General features: G+C 37.0%; 1 protein-coding gene across 3 annotated transcripts in view; it reads left to right on the top strand.

Moving 5' to 3' along the window:
• The window catches only part of Rap1 (RAS oncogene family member Rap1), a 211,478-nt gene that overhangs the window by 157,397 nt on the left and 26,377 nt on the right, over positions 1 to 27,704 (top strand). For all 3 annotated transcript variants that reach the window (XM_069837063.1, XM_069837061.1, XM_069837060.1), the window contains exon 2: positions 24,829 to 25,041. In XM_069837063.1, the coding sequence (XP_069693164.1) occupies positions 24,859 to 25,041 (183 nt within the window). In that variant the 5' untranslated portion in view covers positions 24,829 to 24,858. The remainder of the gene's footprint in view (positions 1 to 24,828; positions 25,042 to 27,704) is intronic.

Genomic DNA, 27,704 nt, shown 5'->3' with positions numbered 1-27,704 from the left:
ATAGTGATGTGCGGGTTGCATTTCTATTACGTCCCAATTTCGTGGTGTTTGGCAACCACTGGTATACAGTGACGTATATTATGCAAATCAAGCTTTCAGGTATAACTCCCTGTAAAGTTGATTTGAATAACTTCGAGGGAAAAATTATTCCGGGCTTGATTTGCATAATATACGTCACTGTTCGTTAACAGAAAACCACAATTTAAATCACACAGAGTTAGTGTGCACTCAATGTAGGTTGCTTGACGGTTATCAGCCCACTTTGAGGTCTGTGGATATAGAGGGAAAAATTGGATCAGTGTCTGATAGAGTTCCCGGGTAGCTCAGTTGGTAGAGCGTTGGTACGTTTAACCAAAGGTCCCGGGTACGATACCCGGCCCCGGAACAATTTTTCCCTCGAAATTATTCAAATCAACTTTACAGGTTTGCAATGTATGGTTATTTCCATCCTTTTAGTTATTAATTTGCTTTTATCTTTAGACTATCTAACAGGTTTTCTGACATAGAAAACATAACACGCTTATGTCCTTTTGAACAAAAAAAATTGTATGGTTTTCAGTGTTTTACAAAACAACGTTAGGATGGGGTAAATCATGTAGAATTGACTGAGAAACACGCGTTTCTGTTCCTAAGCATTAAACATTATAAATAAAAATACATTTCTGTCTTCGGGATATTGAGGTCGCATACCACTGTGTCCGTAATGTGAACGTCGTGCTTGTATGTTTACTTGATGCTGAAAAATATTTAAAATCTAAATACATTCCGCGTCCAAGTAAATGTTATGTGGTGCACGGCAGCAGTGACGTCGCCAGGATCAGAGCAACGGGGGTGCGGATGGGGTGAGAGTTTTAAAAATGGGGTGCGAGCTGTAAAAATGTGGTACCTACATAAAAAAATCCAAAATGTTCTTCCTTGCACTTGCGCGCATACTATACATGTGTTTATTATTATTATTATTATTATTATTATTATTATTATTATTATTATTATTATTATTGCCTAACTGTAGTAACTTTCGAGGAATATCACTTTTGTTGACGTCGTACACAATTTTGTCCAATATTCTTTTGAGATGGTTAACTCCATATGTAGATGGAATTATCGGGGATCATCAGTGTGGTTTTAGGCGTAACAGATCAACTATTGACCAGATATTTTGTATTCGACAGATAATGGGGGGAAAAAAAATGGGAGTATAAGGGTACAGTGCATCAGTTATTCATTGATTTCAAAAAGGCATATGACTCGGTTAAGAAAGAAGTTTTATATGATATTCTTATGGAATTTGGTATTCCCAAGAAACTAGTTCGATTAATTAAAATGTGTCTCAGTGAAACGTACAGCAGAGTTCGTATAGGTCAGTTTCTGTCAGATGCGTTTCCAATTCACTGTGGGCTGAAGCAAGGAGATGCACTATATCCTTTACTTTTTAACTTTGCTCTAGAGTATGCCATTAGGAAAGTCCAAGATAACAGAGAGGGTTTGGAATTGAACGGGTTACATCAGCTGCTTGTCTATGCGGATGACGTGAATATGTTAGGAGAAAATCCACAAACGATTAGGGAAAACACGGGAATTTTACTTGAAACAAGTAAAGCGATAGGTTTGGAAGTAAATCCCGAAAAGACAAAGTATATGATTATGTCTCGTGACGAGAATATTGTACGTAATGGAAATATAAAAATTGGAAATTTATCTTTTGAAGAAGTGGAGAAATTCAAATATCTGGGAGCAACAGTAACAAATATAAATGATACTCGGGAAGAAATTAAACACAGAATAAATATGGGAAATGCCTGTTATTATTCGGTTGAGAAACTTTTATCATCCAGTCTGCTGTCAAAAAATCTGAAAGTTAGAATTTATAAAACAGTTATATTACCGGTTTTTCTTTATGGTTGTGAAACTTGGACTCTCACTTTGAGAGGGGAACATAGGTTAAGGGTGTTTGAGAATAAGGTGCTTAGAAAAATAGTTGGGGCTGAGAGGGATGAAGTTACAGGGGAATGGAGAAAGTTACACAACGCAGAACTGCACGCATTGTATTCTTCACCTGACATAATTAGGAACATTAAATCCAGACGTTTGAGATGGGCAGGGCATGTAGCACGTATGGGCGAATCCAGAAATGCATATAGAGTGTTAGTTGAGAGGCCGGAGGGAAAAAGACCTTTAGGGAGGCCGAGACGTAGATGGGAAGATAATATTAAAATGGATTTGAGGGAGGTGGGATATGATGATAGAGACTGGATTAATCTTGCTCAGGATAGGGACCAATGGCGGGCTTATGTGAGGGCGGGAATGAACCTCCGGGTTCCTTAAAAGCCAGTAAGTATTATTATTATTATTATTATTATTATTATTATTATTATTATTATTATTGCTCATCATGTCCATTATGATGCACTATGGGACGTAGTTGTTTTTCACATCCAAGAAATTGTTTGTTTGTTTTTGTTCTTCAAAATAATTTATACCTAGTATTTTGTTAATAAATTGCCCTTTGGGGTGCGGAAAGGGGTGCTCCGATTTTTATGGGGTGCTTGCGCACCCTTTCGCACCCCCCTAGCGACGTCCCTGCACGGCAGACACAGATTCTAACAAACCCTAAATAGCTCATAAAATTTCTCCCACGCGATACTGAACCAGGAGTTCGTGATGGTCAGAAGTTGTCGCGTTTCACAGAGCTCTTAAGACTTCTGTTACGGTGTTTGCAATGTATGGTCAATAAATCAATGTTAATAACACGAAACCTCTATACCCTCAGCACCAGACTGTTTCTGCAGGTTATGGTCAACACATTTGTCGATAAAGGTCCATGTGTTACGTGTTTGAAACCTTCACACCTATAATTATCAGCTTATTTATAGTTACTCTGAAATGCTTTGTCTATTCAGTCGTTCATTGGGATAAATTCTTATATCGGCAATGCCTCTTCAATGTAGTGTGTTGTTTACTAGATCATTTAATGTTTGCGGTATGCTTGCCTAGAAACTTCAAACGTTTTAGAACATGACCTTGAATACTGACTTGTTAAAAATATCCTGTAAATAACACACAATTCTACGTTTACACTCCATGCAGTTTTCATCACATCGCCAATAATAGGCCTACTTTTGTTCACAGTTTCCTTGAACTAAATTGGGTATTCACTATGCGCCCAGATAAGGAGATGAACTTCCTCTTATTTTAATATCCCGTCGCTCTTATTTCCGGCAGCCAATCACGTTGCAGGTCGGCTACATTTAAACGTGTGCGTCCTGTGATTCGCTGATGAAGACGTTAAGCATTTCCTAAGGCTCGATAAATACTTAATATAATCGCCCGCCATTTTGGCTCTTTCGTTTGCGTTCGCAGAAAGGACACGAGGACGTTATTTGCCGCTCAATTATTTTCTGAATTACAGTGCGTTTGATTTATTATCATAGGAGCTACGACATGATAATATTTAACGGTGTGTTAAATAGATCCCTCGTCTGGTAGCTCGGCAACGAAAGAACAAAACTGGCGAACGATACTACCTACCTAGACTTTCTAGAGCCTTGACTTCCTAAGCCGTAAGCAAAGAGGAGGAGTCACGCCGGGATTGACATCGTCGCGACTATAGTATATACAGTCACGAAGCTTGAGTTGTGAGGGTGTTAGGAACAACAGACTGAGCCGGTACTATTTCGCATTGTCTGTAATTAGCGATCCTAGTGGTTAGCAACTATCTATGGATGCATATTTACTACGTATTGAGCTTCGTGACTGTATATAGTAGACTGTGTTAATAGCACACTTAGCCACTGACGTAGCTCAGTCGACTAAGGCACTTGCGTTGACTGAACTGTACTGCTGCTTGATCAGTGAAGTATCTCGGTTCAAGTTCACAACAAGTTTGGCTGTGTATACAATATTTCACCATTACTTTATAGTACTCCAAATCCCTTGCTCTGCTGACGAACTATTTGCGTCAGGAGATTGAAACCTTTCCTTTTGTTTGTTTGTGTGTGTATGCGTGCGTGCGTGCGTGTGCGCACGCGCGCTTTTTTTATTAAAGATAATTTCAGAAAATGTCGGTTTATTTTTTAGGCATTCTGTATAGTGTTTCCTTTCTTCTGGATTTACCAAGTAATCTTTTCTTTTTTCTCGTATTGAATTAGTTACAACTGCAAACAATATTTTCAAAATGGGAAAATGGCTATGTTACAGTTTGAATTTCCGTAACATTGTTCTATTTTGTTAACCTGCTGGTAACATGAATAGTAAAGCATTCGTTGGTAACAGGGGTTGCATACCACAGCAGGCATTTAACATGGAAATAAATACTGTAGATATATTTATTTATGAAACATTTTTATTATTAAATTATGACTTTCCTACATAAAAAGTAACGTATCTATAATAAAAGTATCTGGCCGCGAAACCAGGTGGCCCGGGTTCGATTCCCGGTCGGGGCAAGTTACCTGGTTGTAGTTTTTTCCGGGGTTTTCCCTCAACCAAATATGAGCAAATGCTGAGTAACTTTCGGTGTTGGACCTCGGACTCATTTCACCGGCATTATCACCTTCATCTCATTCAGATGCTAAATAACCTAAGATGTTGATAAAGCGTCGTAAAATAACCAGTCTGCTTGGAAGCTGGTGTGTGCAGGCTTCTTGTTTGCTGCTGCATCACAAATCATCCTGAGCTGCCGCATCACAATATTTAACGCGTAAATATAAATTCTATTAAAATTAATAAATAATTTTGTCCATAAACTGCAGGTTTATTATGAAATTATTATTAACTGGGGAAGCTAAGCTTTTTAGCTTACATTGACGCTACACCACTGCAGTAGAGTTTTATGGATTCCATTTGTATCTTTTCTCCCTATCCAATGTCTAACCCAGATACGTTTTCCCTTCGATTTCTTCTTTAGTATTAATTCAATAGCCATTGCTGCGCCTGCAGTTGCAACATGCATATAACTGTTGTGGATCCGTTATTAGAACTAACTGTGATTAAATATATGATAAAAGCTTTGACATAGTGTAATATATCCAAAATCTTACATTTGATCATATAATATTTGATAAATAAATGTATCATATTCTGTAACACAGAAATTTGATAGTGTAATATAGGCCTTAGAATTGCAAACAACATGTAGAATGGCCAACGACGCGCGTATCTCGAAACTGTGTAACCATGTATCATTATGTCGAACACGTGAACCCCTCCTGTCGCATCATTGTAAAATTAAATTACTTCTACGTAAAAGGGCACAATTCAAATAAAAGGAAGAGGAAATATTTGCCATCGTGAAAGGTAACTGGGGTGGTGAACAACCTCGAGGAACAATTAAATCCACTTAGAACCGGAAATAACGGGACTATTGCTAGGGATACGAATATTCTGAATCTTTGAAGAGTATATAAGATTTGACATCTTCGCACTGAAGTTATCTCAGTAGAGTTTTATGGATTCCATTTGTATCTTTTCTCCTTATCCAATGTCTAACCCAGATACATTTTCCCTTCGATTTCTTTTTTAGTATTAATGCAATAACCATTGCTGCGTCTGCGGTTGCAACATACATAGAACTGTTGTGGATCCGTTATTAGAACTAACTGTGATTAAATATATGATAAAAGCTTTGACATAGTGTAATATATTCAAAATCTTACATCTGATCATATAATATTTGATAAATAAATGTATCATATTCTGTAACACAGAAATTTGATAGTGTAATATAGGCCTTAGAATTGCAAACAACATGTAGAATGGCCAACGAAGCGCGTATCTCGAAACTGTGTAACCATGTATCATTATGTCGAACACGTGAACCCCTCCTTTCGCATCATTGTAAAATTAAATTACTTCTACGTAAAAGGGCACAATTCAAATAAAAGAAAGAGGAAATATTTGCCACCGTGAAAGGTAACTGGGGTGGTGAACAAACTCGAAGAACAATTAAATCCACTTAGAACCGGAAATAACGGGACTATCGCTAGGGATACGAATATTCTGAATCTTTGAACAATGAAGGGAGATTACATAGACGAGCATAAAATAAGAAATAGAAATTCCAATGTAATACATAAAAGAATATCTCGCTGCGGTTGCGCGCAACCCCTGTTACCATCTTGAGGGTTAATGTCTTCATACTCTTCGAAATTGTAGGTACCGCATGAGTTTGAACTCCGCGTTTCTAGTCTCCATGTTAGAAGTTGACTGCGTGCGTGGTCATGGATAAATATACTGTATAATAGGATGCGAAACTGCGGTCAGCATCATCTGGCAGTAGGGGGGCTGAAATAAGATGATCAGCGCCCAACGTCGTAGGTGGTGAACATTATAACTACGTGTTGGGTACATTACCCAGAGTTCTCTATTTATCCGTTCGAGATATTGCTCGAGGACTCGACGAGGAGCCATGATGACAGACAGAAACTTGCTAATAAGTGAACATAAAGTGATATTACGTGTGTGTATAAGCAGTGCATGTTAAACAGTGATGTTTGTGGACGTTGTAAAATAGTGTTGTTGAATGTATTGTAAAGTAATAGTAATATAATAAATTTAACTATCTAAGTAGTTCTTGCAGACTTTTCAATTGCGCTGTACAACAAATACCCAAAGAATACAGTCCCAATTATCTAAACTTTTGCTTTATTTTTTTTTTTCTGTGTCTGGTTATATTTTAATTGGGTAGTGTAAAATAGATCGTATCTTTATCTTCCTGTTACCTTCGGTAAGAATTTTCAGTAGAAGCTGCTGTGAGAAATAAAATTAAATGTTTTATTTTAAATTGGGTTAGTTTTGAATATCGATGAGGGTGGGAGGGAATACTTTCTGCACAGTTTAACATTTTCGTCACCAGGTGCGCTGCTAAATGCATGGAGTAATTACTCTTTTCGCTACTTGGTGCGCTGCTAGATGTAATAACGCCCCTCCCTCTAACAGGTGGCAGCAAGATCATTTTCTACAACAGCGCCTCTAGTATGTGTTCCGGGAAACTCGGTAACTTTCGTATCCTATTATATATTCATCCATGGCGTGGTCCTCAACGTTTGTTTTCCGTACAGATACTCGCTGCATTTTTCGTCCCAAAATAAATACATAGTCCGCTAAAAATGTTTACACTCATTAAGGAACGAAAACTATTTGTTATGTGTTTGTTTTACATTTAAATACTGATCACACGTGTACTGTCTTCAATTAAGTACATGGTTACTTTAGATGTTCAAAATGTTCGCCGTTGCCGGCCAGACACACAACGCAACGACGAGCGGTCGCCGCAGCTACGTCGGTCAGTGTTTCAATGGAGATCGCTGCACTTGCCGCTGTAATCTCCTGGCGAAGGTCCTCCAGCGTGCGCGGCTGACGTCGATAGACTTGATCTTTCACAGTTCCCCCACAAGTAAAAATCCATCGGGGTTAGGTCTGGCGACCGTGGGGGTAACTCAGTGGGCCCTCTTCGTCCAATCCAATGTCCCTGCAGATTGTCATCCAGGAAAGCTCGTACGACTAGATGGTAGTGTGGTGGCGCCCCATCCTGTTGGTAGAAGACCTCATCATCGGCTCCATAAAGCGTACGTACACCTGGTAAAATTGATGTGCGTAACATTTCGAGGTACCTTTCTAACACGAGAACCGACGAAGCAGGACTTGTAGCTGTATGCGGTCTTTCCGGTCTTCCTTTGTGAATATCACAAATCGTTCCATGGCCTCAAATTTGTCAATAATGCGTTTAATTGTTAGGCGTGTTGGGGGTTCTGTTTCATACTCCCGCCTCTACTGACGATGCACTTCAACAGCATTATTAAACCTCATAATTCAGAATGCATTTTCGCTGCTCGAACGTCAAGCGTGCTCCAGCCATTTTGTTTTCTCGCTATCGTGATGAAAGTACCGACATCTGTTGAGCGAAAGACCATACTACAACATATTCGTAATTCAAATCAATTGACAATATCAATATCCCGATACAGTCTGACAAAGAGTGTATGAGCTATTCCATCTCAAATCGACCGAAATATAGAGAAAATTGACCTTACAATTTCTAAATACGGTGAAACTTTTTTTGTACGTAGAGAACTTGATACAATGCTTTGTGCAAAATTTGAGGCATCACAACTTCATAATGTTTAAATTAAAAATGTGATCAAAATCATGGTTTATTTTGATGCTGGGAAATTGACATTTATATTGACATATAAACAGATTTTCTTACTTTTTTATGGAAATGGAGAAATTTAGATTTTTCTTCATAAAGACGCCTTTGCCTAGGAAAAAAATATTTAAAAAATATATAGTTAGATTTCGCATTGAAAGTACAAATAAACACATTTTTTACTGATGGCACGTTGATAAGAAAGTATTGAAAATATCAAATAAAGAAAATAAATAGTACGCGCGTGAACTAACCAGCTGACTGTGAGGCGGGAGCTAGCCGAGAGAAGCAAGGCCAGGAGACATAAGCACGTGATGTGTCGTCTAGCAGCGCATGGCTGTGCTAGGTTTTCATAAACACAGGAGTAAAATGACGCCCAACGCTCGCTTATCTTCAGCTCTCGGCCAGTGCGTGCGGTACTGCGCCGTTCAAGTCCAGGCATGTGAAAATAATCTGTTTAATACCCTCGAAACTTATTGCCATACCACTAAGCAAATAATGCCGAATTCCTCTTAATAATGCAAGGTTTTTTCTCATTTTTTTTTTACATTTTTACAAATTGGCAAAAAGCCTAAAAGTAAGTAAAATCAGATTATCTGTCTATGTACAATAAAAATAAGGATTACTTCTTAACATAACCTAGCAAATGTCAGCTTCAAAATGAGCTCCCGTTCAATGTTCTGCAGTAAATGGTTCCAGAGTTCTGAGCGCTGAAAGAGGCTTGTTTTTATAAAATACGCTAAATTTGTCGCTCAACAATACGAAAACCGTTTGACTTTCGATACCGTCGCGCGGGGTGACTATGTGCCAGGAGGGTGACTTTGTGCCACTCGCGAATTTCATAAAAAAAAAAGTAAGGAAGTAGTCTTTAAAACCGTCACAAGGTTTTAAAGACTACTAATCGTAAGGAAGTAGACTTTAAAACCTTGTCACGGTCTTAAAGAACACTTCCATATGATTTTCGCGAATGGCACAAAGTCACCCTCATGGCACAAAGTCACCCCTCGCGACGGTAGTATATTTTTGAAAATGCACTCTCCTCTAATAGGGAAAAAAATTAGAGTATAAAAAATGCGAGGTTTTTTACTGATCGATTTCATATAGAATAGCCCGTATACACTTTCTTGGCGGACTTGACTGTCGCATGAGATGTTTTAAAATAAAAAACGTGTTTAGTTTAATAATATGCTAATGAGTTCTTTATAAGTAAAATTTTACTGTAGTGGTTATCATATACTGGAAAACGTGTAAAAACTGTGAAAATGTAAAATCTTGTATATTAGTAATATACTAAAAAATTGTGTTAAAGAAGAAGGTTAATTCTAGTGTGTATCTTCAGTCGTGTGTCATTACAGTTTCATCGTTTCCACCCCAACATGTGCGTACAATCGCTGGCATTCTTATCTCATGTGATGACGAATGATGGACGACTTTCAATGCACTGAATGATTAATACGGTATTTGCTGATTGTTATTTCTCTTGGAAGCACAACGCTGGCGGGTAAGCACGGAACGCCTTTGATTCCAACTGACGCGACGTGGGAGTAGCAAACGCATAAAGCCCGTGCATGGAGATAAGGCATGCAATCTCTTCTTCAAAAGGCTCATCGTGTGATCCACGCGATAACGGCGTGTTGCGATAATGCACTGGTGGGTAATCCGTGATCCGTGACCTTCCTGACGTGCTTCCTAGTGGTAATATTCGCGGAAGCGATTGTCTGGAGTTTCAAACATTGGTCTGTATAATTCCATTTTTGTAGCTTCCATTTAACTGAGTGTGGATATGGAGGAGATTGGGTCTTGTGAAATGGACAGACAGAATAAGAAATGAAGCTGTGGTGGAAAGAGTGGGTGAAGAAAGAATGATGCTGAAACTGATCAGGAAGAGGAAAAGGAATTGGCTGGGTCACTGTCTGAGTAGAAACTGCCTACTGAAAGTTGTACTGGAAGGAATGGTGAACGGAAGAAGAGTTCGGGGTCGAAGAATTTATCAGACGATAGACGACATTAAAATATGTGGATCATATGCGGAGACAAATAGGAAGGCAGAAAACAGAAAATATTGGAGAAAGCTGGGTTTGCAGTAAAAGAGCTGGCCTTGGACAGAACACTATGAATGAATTAATATAACTGAGTTTATTTTATTTTCGCCATTGATATCATTTTAATTCAGAGTTACGGTCTCGCACTAGTTGCAGCTCTCCTCTTCTCTCCTTTCCTCTTCGCTTCCCTTTCCTTATATCTTATCTCTCTCTCCCTCTCTTCTCTTTTCTCTTTCCCTCTCTTCTCTTTTCTCTTTTTCTCCCTTCGCTTTTCTCTTTTCCTCCTTTCGTTTTTTCCTTTTCCTGTCTTCTCTTTTCTATTTCCCTCTAATTTCTCTTCTCTCTCCTCTCCTCTCTTCTCTTCTCCCCTTCCCTTCTCTCTTCTCTTTTCCCCTTCCCCTCTCCTCTTCTCTTCTCCCCTTCCCTTCTCTCTTCTCTTCTCCCCTTCTCTTCTCTTCTCTTCTCTCTTCTCCCCTTACCTTCTCTCTTCTCCCCTTACCTTCTCTTCTCTTCTCACCTTCCCTTCTCCTCTTCTCCCCTTCCCTTCTTCTCTTCTCTTCTCTGCTTTTCCCCTTCCCTCTCGTCTCTCGTTCTCTTCCGTCTTAGTTCTCTTCTCTGCTCTCGCCCTTTTTTTCTCCCTCTTCTTTTTTCTTTTCGTCTCTTCCTTTCACTTTCTCATTTCTTTTTCTAGTCTTTTCTCTTTCTCCTCTACTGTCATCTCGCTTCTTTTTTTCCTCTCTTTTACCTCCTCTCTCTTCTCTTTCTCATATCTTCCCCTTTTTTGCTCTTTTATCTCCTTTTTCTTTTTTCTTATTCTCCTACAGCCTATTTTCTCTCTTTCTCTTTTGTTTTTTCTTTTCTTCTCTTAGTTCCGTCGTATCCCTTTTCTGCTTAGCTGTTAGCATTTCCACGAATAAATAACATTTGAATATTATCTCCATCATTATAATAACTACTATACCGATACTTAATAAAGCAAAAAGTAGAAGTTCACAATTAAAAGAGAAGTCAAAATTTCACAAAAAAAGAAAAGGAAAAAGAAAAATACTATCCCTTGCCTATAGTCTCATTTAATCCTGTGTGATATCCTTATTTTAAAACAATGCTTTTATAGAAAACCTGATGCAATGCTTCTGAGAATGTTTTGGGATGCTGACAGAATAAATCGCGAAGAGTGAAAAATAGTTCGAAAATTATTTGACGATCATGTAAAATACGTTGGCTATTCAGAGTCGCTGAGATAGTGACAGGATCGATATTGGAGTCTGAAATTGTACGGAAGTTATAATACCCTTAGAAAATCCACCAAAGGGACATTTTTCACGGACGATTCACAGTGACGAGAAAGTTTGCATTCGTAGCGATTTTGTCCACTCCATATTATTTTTACGAGCCGTGTGGTGTAGTTGAAACGTCTCATTTTATTTAGCTTCAGTGAAATATTGGTTTTGTGATGCAGGGGTGAACAACTATCTTCTGGGGTCCACTTGACATCCCCTTTGTCACTATGTACAGTATATTTCTATCTGTAGATTAAATACGCTTGACATGGTACTAAGCACTCTTGTCAAGGTGCAAAATGCATTTAGATCTACCTCGATGTTACAGCTCGTAACTATAGAGGACTTCTGCTCTTATCTTAAAAGCAGGCAGTGCAACTTAGATATCGCACTACATTGACGAGCAGAGGTTGTGCACTGTTGCCATGCAGCTACTTATACAGTGGAAGCTCTTAAGTTCGACAGAAAACAAGTTCGACATCCCATAGCTCGACTGCTTACGTAGGAGAATTAGACACGCCCCTATACTTAATCCAAGTAAGACTCAAGCTATAATTATTGGGCATAAGCGTTTAGTTAACTCCCTTAATAACAGTAATCTTTCAGTTGTTACCCTTAACAACACGCTAATCCCTTATTCATCTGTCGTAAAAAAATCTTGGCTTCTTTTTTTTTTTTTATAATAATCTAAGTTGGAATTTTCAAGTTAAACGATAAAAAAAAATCTGTTCCTCCATTCACTGTTTGAGTCGCTTGAGAAACTTCTTGCCTCAGCAACTAAAACTTACCCTAGTACAAACCCTAGTAATGCCGCACTTCGATTATTGTTACGTTTTGTTAAGTCACCGAAGTTCTGAACTGTCAGTCAAGTTACAGCGAGCTCAGAATATGTGCGTCAGATACGTGTGCAACATCCGACGATATGATCACGTATCACCGTCCTTCGCAAGTCTTTCGTGGCTCCGACTTAAAGAACGCAGAACTTTACACTCTTTGTCTTTACTCTTTCGAATTCTGCACACCTCAACACCAAATTACCTTTCGTCTCGTTTCTCTTATCTATTCTCTAACCACGACTTAAATACCAGATCACTTATCTGTGGCACGCTAAGTATACATCTTCATAGAACATCTTGTTATTCATCGTCTTTTACAGTATCCACCTCGCTTCAATGGAATTCCTTGTCACAAAGTATTAGGGGCTGCAAGACAATAAACACCTTTAAAAACAGCTTAAAAGATAACCTTATTAGCATTTCACTCCAATCATACTGATTTAAACTGTCACTGACTACAGTGTTACTTCTTTCTTTAGACATCATCCTGATAGTGCTGTATTTTCAAAATTGTCTCATAATAATCTCTTTCTATTATCTAATATTTGAAATATATTAACATTCTATGTATTTTAGCTTATTCTGCTACACAGTTTATTTCAGTGTTTAATTAACAGTTCATAGTATTTTGTTGTTTAATTCGTAAATAACTCTTGTATACATGTAACTCTCATGTAAATCAAATTGTTGAATTCTTTGTAAGTTCATGCATATGTACATATACTTTTAGCTGGTTGAGTGGAAGATAAGGCCTTACGGCCTTAACTCTGCCGGCTAAAATAAATTATTATTATTATTATTATTATTATTATTATTATTATTATTATTATTATTATTATTATTATTATTATACGGGCACTAAGAAATGGGTTTGCCATTTGAATGGGAATTGGTTCTATGTCTTGTAATGATACTTTTGTTAAAAGAAAACAGAATATTTTATTGATTAGGACATCCATATTTCATCACTGATTTTAAATTAATAAACTCTTTTTCTATTTGAGAATTGTGTCGTTTGTGAGACGGAACTGTCGAAACCCACTGTGGTACTAGAAGCGCATACAGAAGTCTCGGGGCGGGCAATAAATGCAAGTACAGTACTATATTCGTTGGTGGATAACCAATAAGAATTTGTATTTATTTCACCTGCCACACCCACTACCCTTATTGGACTGAACTTTCAATTCTGTTCAGTCGAACTTAGGAGAGTCCACTGTATTTTTGTATTTTATGGCTTTGAGTGGTCTGCTTCTTGGAGATACCTGTGAGATGAATTTAAAAATGAGTCATTTAATTTCCTGTAACATCGCCGTCTTATGAAGGCATATGATGAAAAATCTGTGGCTCATATTAAAGAACAAAATAATTATGCGTGATAAGTCATAGCTCGTAATTGAAAACCTCGGTGCAAAAACCGGTCAAGTCCATTTTTTTTTTCATAATCGACATTTAGTATGCATTGTATAGATAGGCTAAATGTATGCTGCACACTATGGTGCAAGAATCTGTCATGTCTGACTTAGTAACGTATCTTCAGTTGAAAAGGCTTGATTGCTTCACTGACTTGCGTCAAAAAACAGATATGTCCGGTTGATTCTTGTTCCGAGATCTTCCCGCTATATGGAAGATAAGTCAATATTCTTTTCTTCCTTGGGGCCGTTTACAGAAAGAAAACAAATTCACGGAAAGATTTATTGGAACAAACACAGCAATTGTTGAGCTATTTTTCAACATATTCCCCACCGGAATTGAGACAATTGTCATACTGTGGGATCAATAGAGAGGTGCAAACGGCTGTCACACACTGGTTCCGATCTCAGGCGGCATAATCCTGCGACACAGGATACAAAATTTGATCCCATGGTATGACGAACGTTTCAGTTCCGTTGGGGAATATGTTGAAAAATAGCTCAGCAATTGCTGTATCTGTTCCAACAAATCTTTCCATGAAATTGTGTTTTATTTCTGTAAACGGCTCCAGGGTAATTTCCCCGTAATTTAATTGCTCTCGAGTGGCCAAAATTTGTATGAGCAGTTGTTTTGACATTTTTAACATGTGGAAGAAAAAAAATAACCTTTTTTATTTGCCCCCATGAGAATGTTTGCTTTTTAGTTGTCTTGTGTATTGTCCTTGCACCATATGATTGATTTCTACAAATGTATTTGACCAATATTAATTCATAATTTTCTTGATATTTTGGATATAAGAGCCTTAATAACCAATATTGCCCGAATTAATACCATCATTATCATCATATCATTGAGGCTGGCGGTTCCCGATCCTGAACCTAGAAGTTGACTGTTCCTTTAGTATTCATAACGAGGGGAATGGAGGTAAAGAACACAGTTGGAGAGTGCTGTGCCGAAACAGACTAATCAGAGCATAACAAACGATGTCAGGCATGTGGGCTATCAGTAGAGAAGGTAGAAATTCGCAATCACGATAAAATGCGAAATGTGCTCAAATGCTGTCAAAATAGTAAGTTTATATTGGAAGAATGTTAAACATATTACCGTATTTTTTTAAAATCCGCTTTAATTTGCGAAATTCAGTTTAAAATGCGTAATACTTATTTACTTAGTTATTTGCTTATTTATGTGCTTATGAATTTTGACATTCTGAAAGATTGTAGACACTTTGAAATTCACATATGCTTGTCCAAATTTCAATATATACAAGTTTATGGGGAATTTTCAAAATTTAAAAAAAGATATAAAATAGGAACTACAGAACACAATGAAAGCGTAAGTACAAAATGAGTCACTTATTTACCGAAAATTAATAATGTTTTCATGTCCAGCTATAAGTTATATTTCAAATTGTTATTTTCTGTACCTATTCAGTTAGTTGCCTATTGTCTCATACATTGCACCTTATCACGTTGAACTGTTTGTTGGATCTCACTAGGAGAATCTTTATAAAAACCAATTGCGCAGTATGAATAATTATATTTCTAAAATAATTTAACTCGTCAACTCATTTCATTGCTAGTAATGTGAGAATTACGAGCCAACAGTAAGCTTTTAGGAAATATTTCACTAAAAAGCCACGAGATACAAGTAAAAGTTAACGTGAAGTATATGTACTTTTATGCTCCACAAAATAATATCATTTATTAGAAAATGGGATAGGCCTATACGTTAATAACCACAATCAAGTGTATTTTAAGTTTAGTGACACGGGTTTTTTGTCAGATGGTTATAGGACAATATGGGGCCAATACAGGAAAAGAGAGAGTAACCCAATCTCTTTGAAAAAGAGAGGGAAATCTTCAGTGTTCTGCTGGAAATCGAACTTAGGTTTGCTGCATGTGTGGCTATAAATTCTACTGATCTTATTTATTGAAAATATGTGAGCTAAACAATAGTAATATGCGTTACAAGAGCGGTATGTTGAAGTTTTCATGTTCGAGGAAAAGTTTGAAAAAGCGAAACGTAGTTTGTTGATTTTTTCACGGCTTCCTTAATGTTACTTGCATCACGAATGCAGTAACTTTAGTGGAGTTGCAGAGTTTACTTAATTTTTGCAAATATTTAAAAACAATAATTAACAGTGCAATTTAGGTGAAATTGCAGTGGTAAGTTTCCAATTTATAATTATTACTATATTGAACGTCTCTAAAAAATATGTTAAAAGCCTAAAGCAGTAAAATCAATATGTCACTTAAGCGGTAAGAAGAGGGAAATTGTTATGTGTGTTAGGTTGGGAATACTGAATGTGGAATTTTAGACTTTCCGCGGATTGGTTTTGTGCGGAAACCAAGCAAATACCCACGAACTCGCACAAAATATATTTGAAGTAATAATAGCTTATATATCATATAAATGTTCAATCAGAGTGGAGAGGTTGGGACATTACGCACTTTCAGTACAGGATGTAGTATTGTATTTGGGGCTTCAGGTCAAGTAAATGGTCGGTTTAGCCTTGGCTTCAGTTGCTTTAATTAGCATCCATTGACCCGTACATGACCAACATAATATATTTTTTACACGAGATATAAGTCGGTGTTCAGTGTACATCACTAGCAGCGTTACTTCACAGAGCATTGTAGTTTTCATAACTTGACGCGTAAGCTCGACCTTATTTTGAATTACACGTTGGAGTGTTTTTCAACAGTAATCTCACTAGAGGTGTTGATTTATCTAGACTATTACACTTTTACTACGTCACACTACTTTTGACCAATAAAACGGTACGAAAGGACGTCTTTCAACCAGTCATGGCTGCTTATCGCACAATTTTATCGCGTCCCTAGCATTTTTTAAATTTTATCGCGTCCCTAGCATTTGTTTATTTTTATCACTACCCTAGCATTTGTTTCTTTGTTTGCCAACATTTCAAACTGCACTGGTCTGGACGTCAAAAAACTGAAAATTACAAACCACTCCAGTCGATGCACAGCACTTTCAAATGTGACTCACATTGGCATTCAAGAACAAGAATTAATAAAGATCACTCAAAAACATTCAAATTTGAAAATTGTAACTACTTTCAATAATTCTTTCCTTTAAAATTATTCATATTTATTTTTTATTTCATCATCGCTAATTAAAACGTTTCTTGTTTATTTCATCATCCCTAATTAAAACTTTTCTAACACTCGTTTATATTATTTAGGTTATGTTATAGCTTCTGCTATATGATATTATGAATAGTCACTTATCCGAGATTGTTTAATACTAAGATTTATTGAAAATCATCTGTCAAGTGACGTTGATTACTGGGATCGGGATAATTGAAGTGGAATGCAACTGTTTTAATAAAAATGAAACTGAATCAACAAAGCCTTCTTGACCAGTAACCTTCCACAGAGTTCAATGAAGATTCCATAATTGGCACAACTGATACGAAGAAAATAGCTAATAATAACACACTACTGCCATCTATTAGCGTAATATTTATAATGTTGAGGTAGTACAAATTTGAAGACAGTTTTGTATTTTCGTAAGTCAATTAATATTTTATTGTATTGGAGTACTTCGTTACTTCTAATCTTTATATACTTTCTTCTAATCGTGTAATAGTCAAATCCCACTCGAGTTTTGATTTTCTCTAGATAAATCAGAACCTCTAGTGAGATTACTGTTGAGAAAATCAAAACCCGAGAGGGATTAATTGACTATTACATGATTAGAAGAAAGAATATAAAGATTAGAAGAAATGAAGTACCGGTACTCTAATATAATGAAATATTAATTGATTTAAAAAAATACTAAACTATCTTCAAATATATTTTTGTACCACCTTATCATTACAATTATTACGCTAGATGGCAGTGGTGTTATAATTAGCTGTTCTCTTGTTACCATTTGTGCCAGCTATACAATCTTCATTGAACTCTATGGACCATTACTAGTCAAAAGAAGGCTTTGGTGATTCAGATTCATTTTCTTTCATGACTGTACGAAACTTGGTGACACAATCTTTTTCATGTTTTCAGGGTCTAAGTCCTGTCCGTGAAAATAATCTTGTGCATAGAAAAAGTTTTTTCTACATCACATGAAGTGAAGCGACAAAAACTTATAATCTGGTAATAGGGCAGGATTAACTTCCACACCACAATCGTATCCTTGAAGCACTTTGCTAATTTCCTCCTCCTTCAGATCATCATTCTTTACTTCGCCTGACGACGCGTTTTCTTGACGAAATTTACTCAGAACTCCTTGATTTGACTTGCGAAATACAAACTACTGAAATTGAGCGAACACTTTTTTTTTCCACAAAGCAAAATGGGATACCAATTCATTAATACATCAAAGTCCTCTATACAAGGAACATCAAAACAAACATACCAACTTCAATCACTCCCCTCAACTATACCGTACACGGTCTGTCCAAAAGTACACACGTTAAAGTCGTACGTGCCAACCAACTAGATCAAATGAAAACTACTGTTTTCACTCAACTTCAGTAGTTTGTACGTGCAGGCGTTCTGAATAAATTTTGTCTATAAAACACGCCGTCAGATGAAGTAAATAATTACTACATATCTTACCAAAGCCCAGGAAACTAGAAAACGGTTTTCTAAAAAGGAAAATAATTAAAAAAATAATAATATACCATCAGATAAAGTAAATAATTACTACATGTTTCACCAAAGCCCAGAAAACTAGAAAACAGTTTTCTCTACAAAGAAAAATAATAAAAAGTATGCACATACTGTATATACTCGACCAACCATGCGTCAATCATCTTAATTAAACATGAAACATGTAATTACTAAGTTTACGATATGCAACTCGGATACAAATATGCATTTGCATATTTTCTCATCACTAATTATGACAGAAGTTAGAGGATATATCGCGGGTGCTCGTGTAAAGGGGGTTAAGTTGATTTGGCTAAACTGGAATAAGTATAGATTTGAACTATCCACCATTACTTTTCTCTTGTGTTAAAGGGGTTAAGTCATTCTTTCATCTATGATGCAGTTACAGTGCTCCATATTTTGTGACAAAGGGGTTTTGTTCAGTACTCAAGGAGAGAAGTTTACAAACCTTGCAATTTGACTTAACCCCCTTTACACGAGCACCCGCGATATAACAAGAGGCGTTTGCTTTTATTGTAATAGGAATTTGATGATTATTACATTTGAAATAACTTGAAATTTGAGAACTATGAGCTGAAAGAATGCATGAGGAAAATAACACTTGATGTAAGAAAGAATATGCTCTTCATAAGTTGCAAGAATATTTTCATCTTCTAGTGTTCAGCGAAATGATCTTAAGAGAAATGTCAGAGCTAACAGGGAGGAAGGGTGACGAAGTCGCAAACGCGAAACACGATATGTTAATGAAATTCATGCAAAGTTGTAGGGTCTCAAGCGTAGATTCCGAGACGCTAAGGTTATAGGAGTAGACTCAGAAAAGTCATTTAAAAAGTAAACGACTTCTCAAAATGATGCCATCATCAGTTTTGTTCACTACACATTATATTCCATCTGCGGGCCTGCCGAGAGACCAACGTTACAGACTAATGTACGTGAGAACTTAGGATTGAATTTCTCTCTTTGAATTGTATTTTATATTTAATGTTTCTTCTTTTTAATTCCCTTTATATTTTTATATATATTCAATGAATCACATGCATTCAAAGAAATAGCACATATCTTATTCACATATCATGAACAGTTAAAATTTGTTGGAGAGTTTGGTGCTTGTTGATTTTGGAAGTGTAACGGTCACACGTCGCTACTTTTGCTGCGCAACTTTTGTACTGCAGCTGCAAAAGTTGCGTGTCGTGTTCACACGTAAGCCAAAAGTAGCGCGCTGCACGCTACTTTTCGTGCTGCGCAACCCGAGTGCTGCAAAAGTTGCAACTGGAGGTTGCGAGTCTGTTCACACACAAGCCGCTACTTTTGCAGCCGCAGTCATGCTGCAGGTTTCCATCTCCGTGTTGACTTCTCAATATACATTTTGTGGTTATGTTCGCATTATTAATAAACTCATGCGAAAGCTTACTTATCTACTATTTGCTTTTCTGTCCTAACTAGTATTCAGAAATTGGCATTATTTTTACTATAAAGCTTTTAAAAACGCCTATATACTTAAATGATAACCAGCAGCATATTCACGTAATCAATGTTGGCAACCCTCCTGTTTGAAACTACGCTACAGAAAATTAAAAAAAGTGAATTATATCGTCAGCAAATATGCTCAGACTGTGTTGTGCATTTAATAACTGTTACAAGTAATTTATTTTCATCACATGTAACATTAAAATACATCCAAACAATAAAAGTATCATTGGCACATATGGGTGGCAACACTGGTCGCAACCGGAGCAAAAGTTTCAACAAAACTGATATCAAAAATGATGCGGCTGCAACCCTGAGAACCCTGTTCACACGTCGCTACTTTTAAGCTGCGCGCAGCATTAAAAAAGTAGCGAGCAGCAGGTTCGGCAGCCGCTACTTTTCGGGTTGCACCGTTGTTCACATGTCGCAGTACGAGAATTGCGCAGTTTTTTGTACTGGAAAAGTAGCGACGTGTGACCGTACCTTAAGTTTTCTGCATATAGCTTAACGAACATATTATATGCTTAGTATGAGATATTTATTTAATATTTTTACTTAATTTATTTTTTACAAGATCCTTGAGCAGCGCTCATAATTAGAGAAGTACATATAATTTATAGTGGCTACCTAATTTGAGTATATTACATAGGTATGGTATATAAAAAATCTCTTAGGAAAATGTTTGGGGCTAAGAGGGATGAAGTTACAGGAGAACGGAGAAAGTTACACAATGCAGAAGTGCAAGCATTGTATTCTTCATCTGACGTAATTAGGAATATCAAATCCAGATATTTGGGATAGACAGTGGATGTAGCATGTATGGGTGACTCCAGAAATGCATATAGACTGTTTTGGGAGGTCGGAGGGTAACAGACCTTTGGGATGCTGAGCCGTAAATGGGAGGATAATATTAAAATGGATTTAAAGGAAAATAAATTACGATAAGATCTCTCCTATTCATGAACACTAAATGCACAAAAGACGGAAACCACACAACAATAAAAGTGAAAAAAAAAAAAAGATAAAAATAAATTTAATTTAATGTCTGTAAAAAGTAAACTGTTTGTCTCAGCAATTAACGCTCATATAAAATACCCTCATCATATTTGTCCAGTTCTGAAGAAGATATTGTCAATATCATTCTCCAGATGGCCTTTACCCTCACGACATATGCAATATTCAATTCTGTAAGAGTTGGAATGGACCCCAAATGATGCTGGATGTTACAAGATGAAAATTTCCCTCTTCAGTTCAACTTGAATTCAAGTTCTCCCAATTTCAGTTTTGTCACCTACCATTGGAACTAACCTACCTCAAATGTTACACTACTTAGTAAGAGCCAGAATATGTAAATTGATAAATGAAAAAAAAAATACATTATACTAGCTGTATATTTTCTGATAAATATTTTATTGCATTTGTATTTCGTTTCATTTATCTAACTCATTTCAAGTTCATCATAGTTCTTAGAATAATCTAGGTAATTCTTTGATTTATTTATTCTGTATATTGGGGAATCAAAATAATAATAATAATAATAATAATAATAATAATAATAATCCGTGGCGCTACAGCCCATGAAGGGCCTAGACCGACCAGCCGGCTGCTGGCCTCACACCCACATGCCGAAGCAGAGGTGGACGATCATCCAACCAGAATGGAGGTATCGTGTGGTTAGCACGATGATGCCTCCAGCCGTTATATTTGGTATTCGCAACCGGATTTCGCTACCTATGTAGCTCCCCAAGTGCATCACGATGCTGGATGGGCACCGATCCCATACACTGGCCGAAATTTCATGAGAAGATTTCTTCCCCCATGAGGACTCGAACCAGCGCGCATTCCGTAACGCGAGTCCTAGGCAAGATGCCTTAGACGGGACAAAAATATAATACCTATTAATAAATTCACCCATTTTCACTCCCAGAGAAAAAAGTCTGAAATCATCGTTATTTCTTTTGTTAGAAAATTGAGGTATTACTTTAAATTATCTTACATAATGATAATTTATTGGCTGTAGTAGCTTTGCACCACTGCTACGTACTGAATCAAGTGGATCATGCTTTGCTCCTTTACTACTTGATCTCGAGGCAATGAATTCAATTTATGTATTCATCTTCAGTACTCCATTTACACTGATCATTGTGTTCAGTAAGTCCAGGAACAGCAGGCGATGGCTTGCTACAGCAGAATTACATCCTGCTGTAGGCAGCATGTTCACATAAGGAAAGGAAGTTATCCTCTGACATATTCAAATAGGAAGGAAAGGAAGTTGTCCACTTCCTTTTCATTTGTGCAACCATTCTCCACCCATATAGTCAATATGCAATATCAGTTGTAGGAAAACCACAAGAAATTTCCCTAGCTTACCAAATACAATCTTAGTAACTTTTAAAACAAGGTTAACACAATTTTTAGATTTGTGTGTTGTAAGTTAAGTAGCATTCATCTTTTGGAAGTGGTTTTCAGTAAACTATTTCCATAATTGATGGTACGTTTCAAGAACATGACGTTATTAAAGTCATATCTACTCTCGCAATTAGGCGAAATATTCATTTCAATGTCCCAAACAAATTTATTCTTGCTTGCTTAAGAAAGTAGATCCAACCCTCTAAATTTAGTATCAGGACATATGTACGAGAATAAAAATAACCTAACAAGATCTCTTCCGATTAAGAACTGACCATTGCCTTTGGAATTGTAATACGCCATTGTCATGGAACTACTGTACCTTCCACGTTTGAAGTTAAGGAAGATCAACAATCAGTTGGCTGAATCTCCTTGTCGCATTATATTTCACACGAGATGTGAAACTTCATCAGAGAGAAGGATTTACAAGTCAAAGCTCATTATCATTTAATCCGTTTATACTAAATTATCCACAAAGACAAGACTCGCCTTGAGTCAGTTAATTGGAATAGGTAGCAGTATTGGTTCCAAACAAGAGATGATGCTCCCTCTTCCTTGTCTTATGCAGAAGTAAGCCATACTTGATAGCGTCTTTTTATGTAGATGTATTTGCAGAAATGAACATCACTTAAAGGCCTCTACCTAACTAAATATCCATATGAAGCATCTGCTATCAAAAGCACCCAAGTTACTGAAGGCAAATTTTATAATATTAAGCAAAAATCTCCCGAGACAAACCGATGATATTAAGGATTTTTTCTCCATTGTTACATAGTTAATCATTGTACATTTAGTTTAACTTGATATTTAAAATTTATTTCGTAATTAATATATGTTTTCCCTTATTTTTTATTTCGACTTGATCCCATAGTTTATAAACAAGTGCAAACTGCAGTGGGAAAACCATTAATCATAATAGACTTTCAAAAGCCATGCTTCAATACCGTCCCCAGGGGAAGAGATCTTGGGGCAATTAAAAAAAAAAGTGGATCGAGAATGACTCACTGAGACCGTAACAGGCTTTGGGCCTTATACTTGTTTGGATGGTGGCGGTGGCGGCGATGATGATGACGACGGCTTGGTTTTATTGCAACTTCAAACAATTTTATCATTATCTAATTCTGAAGCTTCTGGAAAAAGCTAATGTTTTCTTAAATTGAACGAATTTGCCATTACAATTTTACATTTCCTAATAACATAATGAATATAAATTCCGGAAGTTGTGTTGCCAACAATGCAAAACTTCAGAGTTGAGTTTTTGTTGCCAGCATCATAGAAATGAAATTATGTGGGTTTCAAGAATAGCATTTTATGTTGTCTACTGATTTGGTAACATTGTTGCTTAATGCAGGAAAACAAATCATTACACCAGGATGATCTATGCTAAGTTGCTGCTTAACATGGCCGGGTCGGCCTGGGTGGCGCAGTCAGTATAGAGTGCTGGCCTTCTGTGCCCAAGGTTGCGGGTTCAATCTCGCCCCAGGACAGGTTCATGTCAATAGATTTACTGACACGTGAAACAACTCCTGCAGGACAAAATTCCGGCACACCGGCAACTCTGATATAACCTCGGCAGTTGCGAGCGTCGTTAAATAAAACATAATATACATTTTTTTTTTTACAATTTACAACATGGCTGGTTTTGAATCCACTGACTGAGAGACTTGACCCATTCTGTTACATGATATAGTTCTGTTACACTCAGTGCTCTGTAATACAACGACGTAACAGATTTTGTAGCAAATTTTTGTTTCACCGGTTAGAGATACACCACTGCTTTCAGCGTGTAATTCAAACACATTTTCTTAAGTTTTGCGACAGCCGGTTTTGGTATTAGGTGCCTCATAGCCCCATATCATCATCATCATCATCATCATCATCATCATCATAAGTAGTAATCACAACCAAAGAAATAGTTTTTCTTATTATGTTTTCTCGTAGTACAAGATTACATAGCAACATTATACTTCATAGGATGTGTGTAAAAACAAGAGAGAAGTAATTACTTAAAACTAATTCGCATTTATAATAAAATAAACGACACTGCGCCTGCCTTATGTAATGCAGTATGCAACCTAGTCATCAATAATGGACAAAGACTTGAACTTTACTGTTGCTAAGCTGTCTTTAAGACCAAATGAATAACAAAGAACGTTAAGTATGGAACCCTATTTCTGGTGTTCAAATTTGAATAATGAGACAGTTTTGATGAATAAGAGGAGTAACTTTCCGAAGTCAACCTTCCCCCTTCCATCCCTCCCATTTATAGAAGCTGTTCCACCTTAGTTGAAGCATGGCCATTTCATTCTCGCGCAGGTTATGTGGGTGGCAGCACGTGGAAATCTTACGGAATAGATGCATTTTCGTCCACAGTGCATCCAAGGTCATGCTCCAACCACCATGGAATGGCTTCTATACTGTGTGTGGACATTAATATAAGCCTATCTCTATACAGGAACAGTAAAATATTCAGCAAATTTTCGCTAATTTTAAAACTTTTGGAAAGTATTACACTAAACTGATGCTGACAGAGTTTATTTGTAATAAATATTGTAATAATATTGCACTAGATTTGAAATATTTCTTTTTTATTTTCAGAACCAGTGGGAAAGGGCTTTGCCATTGAGGATGCGTGAGTACAAGATTGTGGTGCTGGGAAGTGGAGGTGTGGGCAAATCGGCTCTTACCGTCCAGTTTGTGCAAGGCATCTTTGTCGAGAAATATGACCCTACCATTGAGGACAGCTACCGGAAGCAAGTGGAAGTGGATGGGCAGCAATGTATGCTTGAGATTTTAGACACAGCAGGCACGGTAAGAAGACTACATGTTTTAAAATATACACAAAAACTTCTCCAAGTTCAGTAGTTCTTCTTGTATTGACAGTGGAGCAATACTGGAATTTTTCAGTATTTATTGTTAGTATAGGAAAGAAATAAAAAATTTGAGAATCCAGTACTAAGTGTATTCTCCATTTCGTTATTTAAGTAGTATGTGTGTGTATGTGTATGTATATCATCGTTCTGATGCTGATGCTGCCTGCCAGGCAGCATCAGTACCTACAAGGAATTTAGTTACATTTATTTGCCGATAGGGGCAGAGAGACAGGTGGTAAGATCATTGCTTCAAATGCCACCTAGTATCCAACTAAGATTTACTAGGACGCGAGAGAGGAGAAATTTAGTCCAGAGTCTCTAATTTAGGCTTGGAGGTCATTAACGTGCCTAATATGCCAGAAAACTCCAACACACGGGACACACAGATTAAAGTCCCTCCTGGAGAACTTACCCTCCAGATTTTTGCATCCTGAAAAATCCATCAATCCCAGCTGGGTTTGAACCCACAATCCTTGGGTGTAGAATAGTGTTCCGCAACCGGTGTGCCTCCACAAGATGGAAGGTGTGACGTGAACTTTTACCTATTATTCTAAGACATTATTAAAATTGCATTAAAATTAAATTCCTCTCTCTGCTGACACAATCATCATGGGTCGTTTGAGATGGTCTTAACTATATGCCTCCTTACTAACAGTAATAAAGTGTTGATGAACTTAATTAAAGAACATTTAGTAATTTTGGAGCAGAAGTTCTAGAATTATTGTGGATAGAGTGTTCAAGATTTCGACTGAGTTCGTGATCCATTTATTGTGGATTCAAAACATCTTCCGAATAATATACTCATACAAGAGGAATTGGCAGATTTAAAAGCAGAACGAACATTAAAATTAAAACTTCTCGTAGTGCCTTTTGAGACATTTCGGTTGTCAATAAGGAGTGACTAGGACTATCCGGCTATCTCCGAGATGGCAGTTAATATGCTATTGCCATTTTCAACTACATAATATGTGTGAACTGGGCTTCTTGACTTCAACTTAAATTAAAACATCAAAGAGGGAGAGATTCAAGTTCATCGATAAGAAATGAGGCTTGCACTGTCAACGATTCTGCCACGAATCAGCCACCTGTGTGCAGCTAAGCAGTCCCAAGGTACCACATTGGAGATGTGAGGAAAGTTATTTACTTTAATATTTGTAATAGAAAGGTTTATTTTTCAGAGTGAATTAGAGTTCATAAATTGTTAACAAATGCAAGAGTCTAGTTCTCTTATATAATAATAATAAATTTGATTACATTACGTAGCCTAATTATATTAAGAGAGTCACATCATATGATTCTGAGGGGATTAACATTTTGGTGTGCCGTGTTGAGCCTAGGCCCGACTAGGGTGTGCCGTGAGCAAAAAAAAAAAAAAGATTGCGGAACACTGATCTAGAAGATAGTGCTTTACCTCTAGACACTATTTAAATAGGGGATGGTTTAAATGTTTTCAGAAACATAGCTTATGACACTTTTCATAGGTATAACTCAATGTTGAGCTTCTATACGAAAATTGCTATAACTTTTTTTTTTGTATATGTGTACACATGAAAACACGTAAGAGTGTGCCTGTGCTCGCGCGCAGAGTGTAATAAAAGTTTTTACTCGCCTTTAATGACTTTTTGTGTGTTAAAATAAAGGTCTAACATTTTTAGTGTTTTTGAAAACCCTACCAGAGTCCTTCTAAGACAGAAGTGACTTTAGAATAGGGTTGCCAACTTTTTTTAAAGAAAATACGGGAGACTGAGGAATCCACAAAATTTCACATAGAAAATTGGCAAATTATTCCGTTCAGTTACTAAAATTCAGCTTTACTCTACACTTCAGTAACTCAGCTTAAATTAAAAGTACTTTGAGACAGATTTTGTCTCGCATAATAGTTGAAGTCGACTGCAGTTTGCAGCTCTGGTTTGATAAGATGTATCTTCAGGTCCTGTTAAACACCATCCAGTCATTATTGTCCAATTAATAATGCGACTTAGACATTCCATTGTATGAATGTTACTAGTGCCAGGAAGTTGCCATTTCATTTGTTCATTAACTTTGCATTGAAGGATTGATGTAATGTTGTATAAAGTAGGTGTTATATCTATATTTTACTTTAATTATTGAATGTAAAAATTTGAATATGAACATGTTTAATGTGATAATACTCTAATTTTCAAAATAGCCAGAGTAACTGGAGGATAAGATTATTTATGTCCCGCGCCGTGGCATCGTGGTCTAAGGCATCCTGCCTAGGACTCGCGTTACGGAATGCGCGCTGGTTCGAGTCCTCATGGGGGAAGAAATTTTCTCATGAAATTTCGGCCAGTGTATGGGACTGGTGCCCACCCAGCATCGTGATTCACTTGGGGAGCTACGATAGGTAGCAAAATCCGATTGTGAATGCCAGCTATAATGGCTGGGGGGATCATCGTGCTAACCACACGATACCTCCATTCTGGTTGGATGATCGTCCACCTCTGCTTCGACATGGCGTGAGGCCTGCAGCCGACTGGTCAGTCTAGGTCCTTCACGGGCTGTAGTGCCACGGATTATTATTATTATTATTATTATTATTATAAGATTATTTATAGAAATGTATTATATTATGCATAA

Source organism: Periplaneta americana, chromosome 10 (genome assembly GCF_040183065.1).
Source record: "Periplaneta americana isolate PAMFEO1 chromosome 10, P.americana_PAMFEO1_priV1, whole genome shotgun sequence".
Lineage (NCBI taxonomy): Eukaryota > Metazoa > Arthropoda > Insecta > Blattodea > Blattidae > Periplaneta > Periplaneta americana.
This window is presented reverse-complemented; position numbering and strand designations above follow the sequence as displayed.